This window comes from Petaurus breviceps, unplaced genomic scaffold (genome assembly GCF_028583685.1).
Source record: "Petaurus breviceps papuanus isolate PSGF00001 unplaced genomic scaffold, PetGlider_PUasm1.0 98, whole genome shotgun sequence".
In the NCBI taxonomy this organism is placed as follows: Eukaryota; Metazoa; Chordata; class Mammalia; order Diprotodontia; family Petauridae; genus Petaurus; species Petaurus breviceps.
The window spans coordinates 18,995,355-19,009,355 of record NW_027187460.1 but is presented as its reverse complement, the minus strand read 5'-3'; the positions used below and the strand labels follow the sequence as shown (position 1 = coordinate 19,009,355).

Below are 14,001 nucleotides of genomic sequence, written 5' to 3'. Positions count from 1 at the left end.
AAAAGAAGATGGTCTAGACTGGATGTTTGAGAACCGGATGATGATCCAGCAAAGGAGACTGAGAAGGAACATTTGAGCAAGTAGGAGAATTGAGAAAGCAGGGTCACAAGCCAAAAAAAGACAATATCTAGTACCCATAAGAAGATGTGATCAAAAGCATCCAAAGCTTCAGAAAGGTCAAATAGAATGAAGACTGAAAAAAGACCATTGTATCTAACATTGGTAACCTCAAAGAGAAAAGTTTCAGTTAAGTTATATTTACTAGTAGTTGAGAAATGAGAGAGGTGAGGAAATGGAGGCAAGAGGCAAAAGTATACACAGCTATTAAAAGAAGTGGGGAAATGAAAAATGGCATTCAGTACTTCAGAGTATGGGCAGGGATGAGACAAACCCTGGGGAATTCCAAGATTCCATTAGAGCAAGAAAGGAAGAGTGTAAAGCAGCAAGATCCAGTGTGATTCTGGAACTTTTTCTAACAGTGTTTGTTTGGGGGTCAGGGGTGAAAGGATTCAAAGCACTAGGAAGGCAGAAGAAAGATAGAAACTGTTTATGTAGAATTAGGGACAAGATATACAGTGTTACTTTGGACAGTTATCCCTAATTAGGAAAGAAAGGATTTTCATCCTGGCAGATATCAGCAGATATAGGGAGCAGGAGTCAGGTGAATTACCTGTGATGTTATTAGGGAAGAACCAGATGATCAATCCCTTCCTCCCCACCCCACCCCAAATCCTATGATAACTCTAAACACTGCCACCAAAGGGCAAGGAGATTAATTTCCATGAAGCAGCTGAGGTCAGTTTCTGTGGAAAAATAGGGAGCTGGGGTGGAGGTGGCTGGTAGAGATGTCAGAGGATTCTGCCAGTCATCTTTGTCAGTAAATAATTAATGGCCTACTGAAGTCAAACTTACACTTGATGCTAGCTCTACAGCATTATCCCAGTATGGTGGCAGGTTTTGCCCATTTAAGACATACTTTACATGTGGAGCTCAGTTCTGAAGCTCCAATCCCCTGGTAGCACTGGCTCTGCAATACCTTTTGTTCTATGAAGTTCAGAATTTGTGTTGAAGTTCAGTGTTGAATTTGAATCTTCTTTGGAGTGGTTCCTCTACTGTCTCAAATGTCCTGAGGCTCTAAGTCTTTTTGGACAAGTGATACTTAAGGTGATGTGATGGAGTATAAACAAGCGAAATTATCCTTTGGGGAGAAAAATGGGTTTAGCTGTTCTTGGCTGAAAGATGAAGGCTAGATCTAGAAGGTCTCTATATGAATATGATGGTTGAAACTTTGAGAAAAAATCTAGAATGGTCAATTTAATAAAGAAAAGAACAGCACCAAGGCTATGGAAACACACATCAGGAAGAAAAGAACTTTAAAAAATGGGAAATGAGACAAATAAGTAATTCAGAAAGTTGAAAATATAATTCAGGTAGAGTTTAGTGTTTTAGAAGCACAAAGAAGGGAGAATTTCCAAGAAAAAAGGTTAATCATTAATCTCAAATGTCACAAGGGCAGAGAGGATGAGAGCTAGAAAAGGAAGTTGTAAGTAAATTTCAAGGGTACAGTTTTGTTAGTATATGGTTGCAAGATGTTAAAGGGTTAGTAGTGCTAAGGGCAAGGAAACTGGATATATACTAAATTTTCAAAAAGTTTGGCAGTGAAGGTGAGGTTAGGTTGTGAGATGTGTCCCTAGTGGCAAAGGGAAAAATGTGGTGGTACCCATTCATATATTTAGTTCCTTTATAAGTAAAAGATGTTACATAGTACTTTAAAAGGCATGTTGTAACATAGAGGTCACTTTTTTAAGATTTTGATTTTCTTATTGAGATTTACTTTTTAGATTTAGTCATGTCAAGGAATAGCAAGGTCAGTTAGGTGGTACAGTGGATAGAATCCTGGGCCTGGAGTCAGGAAGACTGAGCTTCCTAAGTTCAAATCTGACCTCAGACAGTTGCTGTGTGACCTTGGGCAAGTCATTTCACCCTGTTTGCCTCAGTTTCCTCATCTGTAAAATGAACTAGAGAAGGAAATTGCAAATAACTCCAGTATCTTTGCCAAGAAAATCCCAAAATGGGGTCAGGAAGAATTGTTCATGACTAAAAAAGGACTGAATAACAACAACGTATCAAGGCACTCATTAATAAGTGGAGCAGTTTATGTTAATATCCTTCTTTGCCAGATTGTAGTTCAGTAATACTGGTTAATTCTCATAAAACTAATGTTTTATAAATCTAAATGTGAAACGCTTCCCTTCCTAGGGGAATATTGGCACATGATTGGAGCTTAACTTGTCAGAGCTAGGCAGATATGTTTTATAAACGGCCAGATAAGACCATTTAATGGCATATAAAAACCAGCTATTGCATTAAACCATACATGAGAGTAATATAAATGCTTTCACCTCTCACCTAAATGAAGAAAAATAAACAAGAGCTAACTCTTGAGTTCCCTAATGCATGTGTATTAAATATTCAGAGACATGCCTTACAACATTTAAGTATTCTTTCATTACCATTTTTGAGGCCTCAGTTTTAACCACAACAATAATAATAGCTAATATCTATACAGTGCCTACTATGTGCTTGTCACTATGCAAAGTGCTTTACAGATATCTCATGTGATCCTCACAAGGACCTTATGATGTAACATTGTTGTGCTATTATTATATCTCTTTTACAGATGAGGAAATTGAGGTAAACAGAAGTTAAATGACTTGCCTAGGGTCACATAGCTAGTAAGTGTCTATGACTGGATTTGTACTTTGGGTCTTCTTGACTCTAACCCTAGCACTCTATCCATTGTGCCTCCTAGTTTCCCCTATTCATAAAATCATTTCACCTCCATCTTTTCTCATGTTGAATGTTTTTGTTTTTCTTGAAGGCTATGAAAAAATGAAACTTTTTATTTCAAAATCTAATAAAAATATTTTTAAATTTAGGATCCCCGCCATACAACATCCCTTAGTCAAAAAGAATGTAAATATTTATTTTGGGTATACTTTATTTTCTTTCTTCTATAGAGATAAAATTTAGTTTTCAGATCAGTAGTCTTTCTATTAAATTATAGTTCTTAGAATTTTTATATGCAGCTAAATAACTGTTTTATGAAGTTACACAGAAGGGATACTGTATACATGATTTAACTTTCTAATTAGCTTTGAATATAGTCTTAACCAAGAATTTTGTCCAGTGGTTTTACCCACTGCTAAGTTAGTTTTCTTCTTAGTTCATTTGCAAATTTAACCATTAACTAAAGTAACTTTTATACTTACTTAAAAATAAGTATGTGTATGTATGTGTAAGATTCATGTACATACATTTTTAATTTATGTAATGTGTGTTATACACCAGTATGCAAGGTGGCAGCAAAGTATTGTTAGTAGCATGTTCTAGGTCTCAATACTATTTCTGAAAGTTAGGTCATAGTAATATATTTTTAAAGAAGAAAAAGGTAAACATGTCTAAAACACTACAGTGAGGAATGAAAAGATAAAAGAACATTTACAGAATAGAAGATTGTCTTGTTGAACTTGAAGTAGTGGTGCAAAGGTTTGGGGAAATAATTTTTTTTTTTTTTAGTGATAAGGGTACAGAGCCCAGGTGATTCCTGATTAATGCCATCTTAATTCTTTGCAATTTAGTAAGGAATAAGATAGCTCCCAGAGAATATATTATTACATTTTAACAATCTTTGAAAAATAGGAGCTGGATCAAGCTGGCTAATGTGAAGAGTGTTGTCTGTTGGATGCTATCAGTAAAAAAGTGTGCTCTTTGGAGAGCCTGTTTACTTTTATGGAAATCTTGATTTTATATTCTGCTTATATTTATACTTGTAAGCCTCGTCAGTAGACAGATTATTATATAAGTTACCAGCCACAATTGATAACAAAAGTTAAAAATAAAATGTATCTTTAAAATATTTTTTTTCTCCTTTTTCTGGCTGAAAAGAATAAGGTTTTAAAAATAAAACAGCAGAGGTTACCATTCAGGTTTTTTGTTTTCCCCTTTCATGCCTTTTTTCTGAGGTTCTCTGGCATTTCTATACCCTATTTCTACTTATATTGATTAGTTTGCTAAAAAAAAAAAATCCCTCATACTTTAAGGTCTTTTTCTGTTCTTTTTTTAAGTTGCGACCTCTAATCTATATTTAGGGTTTTGATGGGGTTATTTGTTTTTGGTTTGGGGGTTGAGGGAGCAATTGTGAGTAGGATCCATCACTTTTTTTTTCCTGATTTGGAAATCCCTTTTAGTAGGATGTGTTATGAATAAAATTTCATTACTTACTGGCAAGCCTTCATCCTTATGAGCCTCGTGAGTATAGATCATGAATGGAAACTATAAACAAGTTACAGATTGATTAAAAATCTGTGGACACAGATTTATCCAGTCTTTTTTAGGTTCAGCTTTTACAAATACAATGATTTTCAGGCATTAACATTATAGTACATAGAAATGACATAGTGGCAGCTAGGTGGCTGTGAATAGAGCACCAGCCCTGGAGTCAGGAAGACCTGAGTTCAAATTCATTCTCAGACACTTAACACGTACTAGCTGTGTGACCTTGGTCAAATCACTTAACCCCAATTGCCCTGCCTTCCCCCCTCCAAAAAGACAAAAGGAAAAAAAAAAGAAATGATATAAAGACATATTGAAAGGTCAAATTTAACTGCAAGAATCTTCCTCAGAAGATCAAGAGAATAATTTAAATTGGAGTCCCAGGGTAACATGAAATGGTTATCACAGTATAACTAACAAATATTTCTTCACTGCACTTTCATTCATTTAACTAAGAAATATGTATTGATTAGCCTGTTAAATGAAAGATACAGGTGGGTGCCATGGTAATACAAAGCTGTCCATTAATGCACCAGCATTATATGCCAGGGAGTATACTAGATGCTGTAGACTTAAACAAAATGAAATAGTCTCTGCCCTCAAGGAATATACATTCTATTGGGGGAGACAGTATGCACATATATAAGGAACTTGCAGTCCAGGTGAGAAGATAAAGGCATTTGGGGGGTGGGGGGGAGAGGGACTCAGGAAAAGTGGCACATGAATAAACACAGTATGCCATAAGAGTTTTTAACTAGAGGAGATCACCTCTGTCTGGGATAATCAATGAAGACTTTATAAAGAAAAATGATATTTGTGCTAGCCTTTGAAGGATGCATGGAATTTCACTTGGTAGAGATGGGGCTACATTCTAGGTTAGGAAACAAAGAAGGAAGAAAAAAAAATATGGTCCCTGTCCTCAAGGAGCTCACATTCTAAAATGAAATGGTTATGTGCAACTTAGATTAGATGGTACACAACCTTAGAGGAGAGGACTTAAGTATTCTCTAGATTTTCTTTTTGACTTTTTCTTTTGCCCAGAATAGTATTCTTTCCCTTCTTACCTATTTCAATCAGTTAATCAACATGTGGAAAATAACTTTAGAGATGCTGAATAATTGACTATTTCCCTTCTTTGTGCCTCTTATCAAGTATACCATTGATTAGATTTCTCTGCAGTAGCCAGAATATAGGACTGGTGAAGGCTAGACTCTGTGAAAAAGATTGATATGCTCAGAAAAGTTAATTACTAAAAAATGAAAATGAGAGGGGTGGCTAGGTGGCGCAGTGAGTAAGAGCGCCAGCCCTGGAGTCAGGAGGACCTGGGATCAGTTCCGGCCTCAGATACTTAACACCCACACACACACAAAAAACTGGCCGTGTTACCTTGGGCAAGTTACTTAACCCCAATTTCTTTAAAAAAATGTTTAAAAAATGAAAATGAGGCTTTTCGTTTCCATTGTTAGTCCTGAGAAACTTAGATGACATTTATTTTATACAACAAAGGGGGGAAAAAAAAACCCTGAAATTTGCATTTAGATTTGAGTGATATATGAAAATTTTAATGCAGTGTTTCCCTTCCCCAGTTACTTTTATAATTAAGAAATTTGTAGATTTGACGTTAACAGAATGGTTAATGTTAACTACTGACTAAAGCTAATAAATGTCAAAGATAATATGACAGTAATGAAGTAAAGGCAAATTAAAAAAAAAAAAAGTATCCCCTAGAAGGGAAGGTAGTAGCTACTGAGGGGATAAGATAACTCAAGGTTTCCTGAAGAAGGATTTTAAGAGGTGGAGGGCATGAAGAACAGTCAATACAGAGGCACAGAGATTAGAGTTTTGTGTATGAAGAATAACAAGGAGGCCAGCAAAACTAGATTGTTAGAAGATTATAAAGGCAGCAAGGGACCATATTGTGAAAAACTTTATATGCTGCATAGAGGCGTTTATTTTTGATTTTAGAGGTAATAGGAAATTGCTGCAGTATGTAAAGTAGGGGGTTGACATGGGCAAGCCACACTTTCTAAAATTTACTATAGGAGTTATATGGAGGACAGATTGGAATAGAGGCAAAGTTGAGGCAGAATGGCAATTAATAGTCTTTTAATAGTGAAGATGAGAGGTAATTAGGGGTAAGGTCCTTGCAGAAGACAAGGTAGGAGTTGATGAGGGCCTGTTCTGGGTTAGTGGCTTTGTGACTGGAGAGAAGGCTTTTTTATATATGTTGTAGAAAAAGAAATGACAGTGAGAGTGAGGAGCTAAAGATTGCACTAAGGTCGCAAACCTGGATTATTAGAAGGATGGTGATACCCTCTATAGCAAAAGGAAAATAGAGAAAAGGAGTGGGCTTAAGGGGGGTTAAGGAGGATAATGCAATCTATTTTAGAGATAGATAAGATATGTGTCTGTTGATCGGGTAATAAGCCAATGTGGAGGAAAAGCATTAAAAACTAGAGAAGAGGGATGATGAAGGACAAAGCTTGTAACTCACCACGTTTAAATATATTCTTGAACTTTCTTTTTCATATTTTCTCTAGGTAGAGAATGTCAGTACTCTTTAAGTATAAAAAACAAGATTAAAAATAAAAATTGAATTTTGTTTGTGATGGAAAAAAAATCTACTTTTTTTTTTTCCTAGATGAAGATCGACTTTCCAGACGGAAGAGCATTGTGGACACTGTATCCATTCAGGTGGATATTTTACCAGGCAGCAACCCTGTGGAAGATGTGGTAAGTTATTGAGAGTTAACCTGGGATCTTTGTTTTGAGGCAGTCATGATTTTTGTCAGTTTTTTTTTCCCCTAGTGCACGTAAACAGAAAATTACCAATGACTTATTTTAAAATGAAATAAATAGTATTACCAACTCAGCTTATCCTTCAAAAGTCACTAAAATTATTTATGCTTAAACTTTTTAATTTTGCAAAGTAGTTTTGTGCATTTATATTGCATAGTTTTAATTTTTTTAATATCTTTTGTTTTTACAATGCCATAATTTCCCTAAAACTCTCCCTTTTCCAGTTGGTTAAAGCCTTACCTTATAATAAAGAAATAAAATAGAAAGGAGAAAAAAGCAGTTCAGCAAAACTAATCAGCACATCAATCTTGTCTAACACTAGATAGTTAGATACATACATACACATACATAGATATGTATATACATACATACATATGTACATACAAATGTAGATATATAGAGTGTTTTATTTCCATAGTGAAGTGTATGTAGATATTTCTTCTTTGAGATCGAACTTAAATAAGACATGATTGGTATAGTTCTTTTTGTTATACTTAACCTATCAATTCATTTGTGTACTTTTTAGAGCATACTTCCCTGCTAAGGCAATTTAAACTTTATATATTATATTATATAAACTTTATATATTATATTATAGCTGTGCAATGATATCAAAGAGAAATCTTGTAATCTCATAGGATAAATTCATAGCATCATAGCCATTATGGAGACTGTACTAAGAAATAAAGTGTTGTACATATAACATATAATTACTAGATCAGATTATTTTATTAAACATATATTAGCCACAGATAGAATTATTTCATATGGTTAAGGTAGCACATTTAGTGAAATTTTTCCAATGATAAAATTTATAGCTTTGACACCAATGTTATCAGATAATCCCCAAAGGCTAGATTATTCAGAAATTGACTTATTTGGAATAATCATCTTGGTTCTTCCCTTCCATTTTGAAGAATTCAGTTACAGAATCTGTAACTACTGGATTTTCATCCATTCACTTTTGCTTAGTCCTCCATCCAAGACAATAATAATAGTCAAATAAGAAATAGCAACTGTCAAAATTTTCTCTGTTTTTATGCAAAAATGTGTTACCTCTTTAAAAAAATGTTTACCTCCTAAGAAATCTTGTTGTTCATTTACAAAAACTAAAGCTTTAAAGGGGTATGTATAAAAACAGGGAACGGCATCATCTGAAATCACTTCTTATATTACCATGTGGCAACTCCCAGATCTTGAGGTTTCCTAATAGTTGGTTTGTGTTGAGAATTGATTTCTCAGACCCTGTTGTGGTAGTTAGGAACTGCAGTGGTCGGTTTGTATTATCCTACTACTTTCACTAAGTAGAAATAGTCAGGGGGTGGTTAGGTGGTGCAGTGAATAGAGCACCAACCCTGGAGTCAGGAGGACCTGGGTTCAAATGCGGCCTCACACACTTAACACACACACAAAACCCCAAACTAGTTGTGTGACCTTGGGCAAGTCACTTAACCCCAATTGCCCTCCCCCAAAAAGGCAAAAAATAAAAAAGAAATAGTGACTAGCTTACATCTTATTCTGATGTCTCCATCAGATGTTGACAGGACTAGGTTTTTGAAAGCCATGCTGATGGAGAGCAAGCTCTTCCAGGTCCTACCAATTGGGAAATGCTCCATATATATAATAGTCCCTGTAATGGACTGTTAAGTCTGTCATCCAAAGACCAACCTAGTTCAGGAAGTACCTCACTAGATTGGCAACATATGATTTTTTTTTTTTTTTAAGAAACTACCAACTCTTAAAAACACTCTGTTATGTCATAGAGGGGTTGTGATCTGCATCAGTGATGCATTTCCAAGTATTAAAATAAGATTTGGGGATATCAAGGGTAATTCATTATGTTACCTACTTGGATTTAGTCAGAAACCTCCCCTCTTCCACTCCACTTGAAGATTTTTTCTGCTTTAAAGCTAGTTGTAATTTAATCTCCTTTTAATAGTGGTAACATGTAGTCTCTCTTTTTCAGTGTTTATTTTTCTGGTTGCAGTTCACCTCTTGGATCATTTACTTTTTAAACTTAGGACTTCATATATAATAGGCTTTATTTTGTCAAATACAAAGCCATCTTATGAAACATTATTCTTCATACTTCATTTCTAATTTCTACTTTTCATAGATGCTATCTTTTATATACAGCATTTTTAACTGATGTTGCTGAATTAATCTGTAAATTTATCTGAGAGTCCATTTCATAGAGATATAGCATGAAATATTCACACAGGGGGATGGTACTTCATTGTTTTTAAATAAAAGATGATTTTTACATTAAAAGGCATTTATTACCATGTGTGTTCCCATTTGAAGCTCCTGTACTGCAAACTTGGTTCTATAATGCTACAGTAAAGGCAAACAAGTCTCATCCAGGGCATCTGAATAGTGGAACATACTACAGTATTAGATTCAGCTGAGCCAAACTCCAGCTTCAAATTTATTCACCAGGACAACATTCAACATAACACATATTGGAAATGTTTGCTCTAATACAAGGTAACAGTACAGAATTTCCAGCTAGGAAGTAAATATCAAAATTTTAAAACCATGGAAAAGGGGAAATATATGGATTGTAGAAACTATAGATTGATAAGTTTGTTCTTTATGCCTTGCAAAATTCTAGAATGGATTTATGAGCATTTAAAACAAATAGAACTGATTGGTAGGAGTCAGTATGGGTTTAGTAAGAATAAAATCTGCCAAACTGACATCATTTTCTTATACTAATTTATCTTTATTTTTACAAGATATTTAATAAAATGCTTTTATTCTTATAGACAAGATAATTTTCTTTACACATTCTGACGTACTTGCTTTTCCCTGTACATGACATTCCCTTTCCCACTTGCCAGGCCTCTGCACACACTCCTACGCTCAGAATGTTCTCCCTCTGGGCTGCCAATGCTTTCATGATCCCTTCTGTTGGTAGGGCTTGCCCATTCTTCTCTTTGCCATTTGCAAAAATATTTCCTTTGTATATGTTTTATATTTAAATTATAGCTTAGTAACTACACATTCACTGTATTGCTCTGTATTAACTCACTTAATGTGTCAGACATCTAGGCAAATACCTGAGAAGAGAAGTTGCAGAGAAAGTGCCAAATCTACAAGAATCAAGGGTGTTTCCTCATCTGATGAGTCATTCTTACAATAATGAAATCACAGGATCAGTCTTTTGTCCCCATTTTATATTGACTCATCTATACCTGTTTTCTTCCCAGTAGATTATAGTTAAATATTCTAACAGATCACATCCATTTAAAAAAAAATTTAAATGTTGAAATTCTTATAATGTGTATGTGTGCATGGCAACCATGACAGTGGATATGATTGGTCTCAATGTTAGGAGGACCTGAATTTATGCCTCATTGCATACATAACTGCATGTGTCTGTGACCCTAGACAAAATATTTAACCTTGCAGTGCCTTAGCAGCTAAATTTCAGAGGAAGTACTGGTCTGAATATTTTTATTGGTTTCCTGATAAACTTATATCAGTTTCTTCACCAAGAGTTGCCTGTACCAGTGAAGTCCAGTCTTCCAATGCATGCATGCACATGCACACACACACACACACACACACACACACACAATCAGTTTACTTGCAGGTAAAGGCATTTAACATAAGGTTAAATGTATGAATATATCTTACTGTCATGGATTTTGTGACATACAAGTTCTATTTTCCTAGGGTGATAAAGATTACTTTCTTTTAGCATCTTTTTAGTTACTTTGGAATGTCACCTTTTCCAACAATTTCAATCCATGAATTCTTTTGTCAGCCTTTACTATGCTAATATTTTTTAGTATACATTGAAGTGACTTGAGTTGAAGAAATAGCCTTAAAATAAAAGAGTAGGTCAGTGAAATGGAGCAGTCTATTTAACTTTAAGGAACAATCAGAGAAGCTACTGTTTTTCTTTTCCCCAAGCTCACATACACCAGCCTAATGAATGATTAAACAACTGTGGATATGATTTTCTTTTGCTATAAATGATCAGAGCCTGGCATATAAAAAAGAAACCACTGCTTGATCCCATTTCCAGTTTTTCCATTTTCAGGAACTTCTTTTTCCTATTGCCTTATTTCCCATCCCCCACTTAAAAAAAATAAAAGGATGAGGAGGGTTGTAGTCAACTCCTGATTAAGAGAGACGTTATTATGAAATATGTTATTTTGCTTTTGAGTAAATATTATGGTTTTCTACGCTGTATACTTAAGCTATTTGGCTTAATATTTATTTTAAGAATAGAGATGCTTAAACATCCCTTTTGGAAAATTGATCTGTTCAAATGAGTTTTAATTATATGAAGAAAAAATATTTCAAAGATCTTCAAATCAAATGAACAGATATTTGAGTCTCTACTGTGAATTAGTCACTTTTCAGGTCCCTCAGGGAGCTTACATTCTATTATGGAATTCTCTTCCAGATTTGAATCTTACCAAAAGAGGCATTAGTGATATAGGAGAGATGATGGACACTTTGGAGGGGGAGTGACTGACTACTCTCTCCTAAACAGTTGAGTTTGTGATGGAGAGAAAATCTGGTCATAGTTTGATATATGTCCTAGATTTAATAGATCAGATTTCAGAAGACTCAAAGGAAGACTAAGTAAAGTAGGGTTCTGAGGGTTACAATTCTGTAGCAGAAATCATCACAGCAGAGATGAAAAAGTGTCAAGAATGATATTCAGAAGGCACGGAAAAAGGAAAATTTTATTCCAGTGAGAGAAAGGAGGTTAATTGTTAAAAGAGAACAATGTGGAAGATTAAGGAGTTTATTCATCAACTTAGATGGATGTGTGTGTGTGTGTGTCTGTCTGTCTGCCTTTGTGTGTGATGAAAACAGTGGCAGGTAATATGAATGGCAACAGCAGCATTGACTGGTCTTAAAAGAATAGCATGAGTACAAACAGAATGAGCTAAGGCAGATGAAGAAAACTAAAAATTGTCTAATTCAACATTTTGCTTCTCTTTTTCTCTGCCAAGAAGAATTACCTTTGCTTTGGAAAGAACACATTGAAAATACCCATTTGTGAGTTTGATGTCTAGGAAAAGCAAGAACAGAATTACCAGCTATAGACCAATGAACTTTACTTTGGTTTATGGCAAAGTTCTATAATGTATTACTAGTGACCTTGTTAAAAGGAAAGGAAAAAACAAGCTGCAATCACAAAGAACCAGTGCAGAAGCAGCTTTGCCAGACTTAAATTTTTTTTCCCCAACAGATTTACTAAATCGATAGACTGAAGTATTGATGTAGATGTAGTTTATCTGGATTTTTAGTAAGGCTTTTGATAAATCTCATGATGGTTCATTGGCCAAATTCAGAATCTTCATGATAACACGTCACCTCGGAAGGATAGTTCCAATGGAGCACTCCTGGGATCTGTTCTCCCAACCTTATACTATTTAGCTTTTTTTTTTTTAATCAGTGATTTGGATAAAGATATATTGATAAGATCCTTATCAAATTTGCAGGTAGTACAAAGAGAGGAGAGATAGCTAACATGCTAGATGCTGTACCATGCAGTCTATTGAAGGAACATTTAGCCTGAAGAAGAGAAGATTCGGGTGGAATGTTATTGCAGTCTTCAAGTACCGAAACAGCTGCCATGCAAATTAATTTTGTGTTTGGTCCCAGAGGGCAGACCTAGAGGCAGTGCATGGAAGTTGCAAAGGGTCTATGTAGGCAAAAACATCTAACGCTGAGATCTGTAAGTAGACTGGGCTTCTTCTGCATCTAGGTAGTTATTTTTCCCTTGCTGGAGGTCTTCAGGCAAAGTCTGAATAATCATTCTTAGGTATGTTGTAATAAGGATTTCTTTTTTTAGGTACAAGTTGAACTAGATGACTACTGCAGTCCTTTCCACTTCCCATGAGAGTGATGTTTCAAAAACTTCCAGTGGAGATATTAGAAATGTCTTTTCTTACTTTGCTATAGTTGGGATGCCTTGGAATAAGCAAAAATGTGAGGAATTCTGGATGTAGATATAGTCAAACTTATAGACATCTGTCCTGCTTGTTTATCAAGAAAACTAACCTGACCAAAGCCCCAGCAATTGCAGGATCTTGTGTTTCTCCTAAAAAATCATGTGAAGGGCTACTTTAACTTTGTTGAATGCAAAAAATATCTGAATAAAATAAATTGGGTCATTTTCATCAGAATGGCATCATGGTATAGTGGATAGACCTCAGAATCAGAATGGCCTAGATTCAGATACTGTCTCTGATAACCTTTGGCATTCCCTTAGTCTTTCAGTGCTCCAGCAGACTCTTTGACTCTAAATTACAGAACTGTTGTTAGTCTGCATTGGTAGAGGACATTTCATTATGAGTCAGTTTCCTGAACTGATGAAATGTCAGGCTATACCTATGATATGTCCTTTAAGTTATATTGCATGGAATTAGGTCTTTGCTTAAGCATATTTAATAAGTACTTATTGGAAATATTCTATCAACCATTTATAATTTAGGGGTTTGAATGTCTTAATTGTATTTGTTAAAGTCACTTAGAAGTCTGTCTGGAAGAAGAGTGGAAGGTAAACAAGGTAGGCATATTGAAGACCACTCATAGGCTGAATGAACTAACTGTGCCACCTTTTTAGGAGCTATTTGTTCTTATCACTTGGCCTTGAGACTGTGGTTCCTTCAAGGAGATGGCTGGAGGGGAGATGCCAGTTTGGAAATTTACCAGGTCTTTTTCCCTTATTGAAGAAAGACTGGCAGTAAACATAAGCCTTAAATGGTTTGCCGAGTAAGAGAGTTCTTTGAGCTAAAAGTACCCCATTGTTTACTTAGAGGACACAATGATCCTTGGGGAGGAGATGTGGTAGATAGAATTAAAAGTATTGCAACAAATGGTGATGGATCTCTC

General features: G+C 35.2%; 1 protein-coding gene across 3 annotated transcripts in view; it reads left to right on the top strand.

Moving 5' to 3' along the window:
- EFR3A (EFR3 homolog A) overlaps nucleotides 1-14,001 on the top strand; it is a 168,384-nt gene that overhangs the window by 140,142 nt on the left and 14,241 nt on the right. For all 3 annotated transcript variants that reach the window (XM_069081054.1, XM_069081052.1, XM_069081053.1), the window contains one exon: nucleotides 6,977-7,068. In XM_069081054.1, coding sequence (XP_068937155.1) covers nucleotides 6,977-7,068 — 92 coding nt within the window. The remainder of the gene's footprint in view (nucleotides 1-6,976; nucleotides 7,069-14,001) is intronic.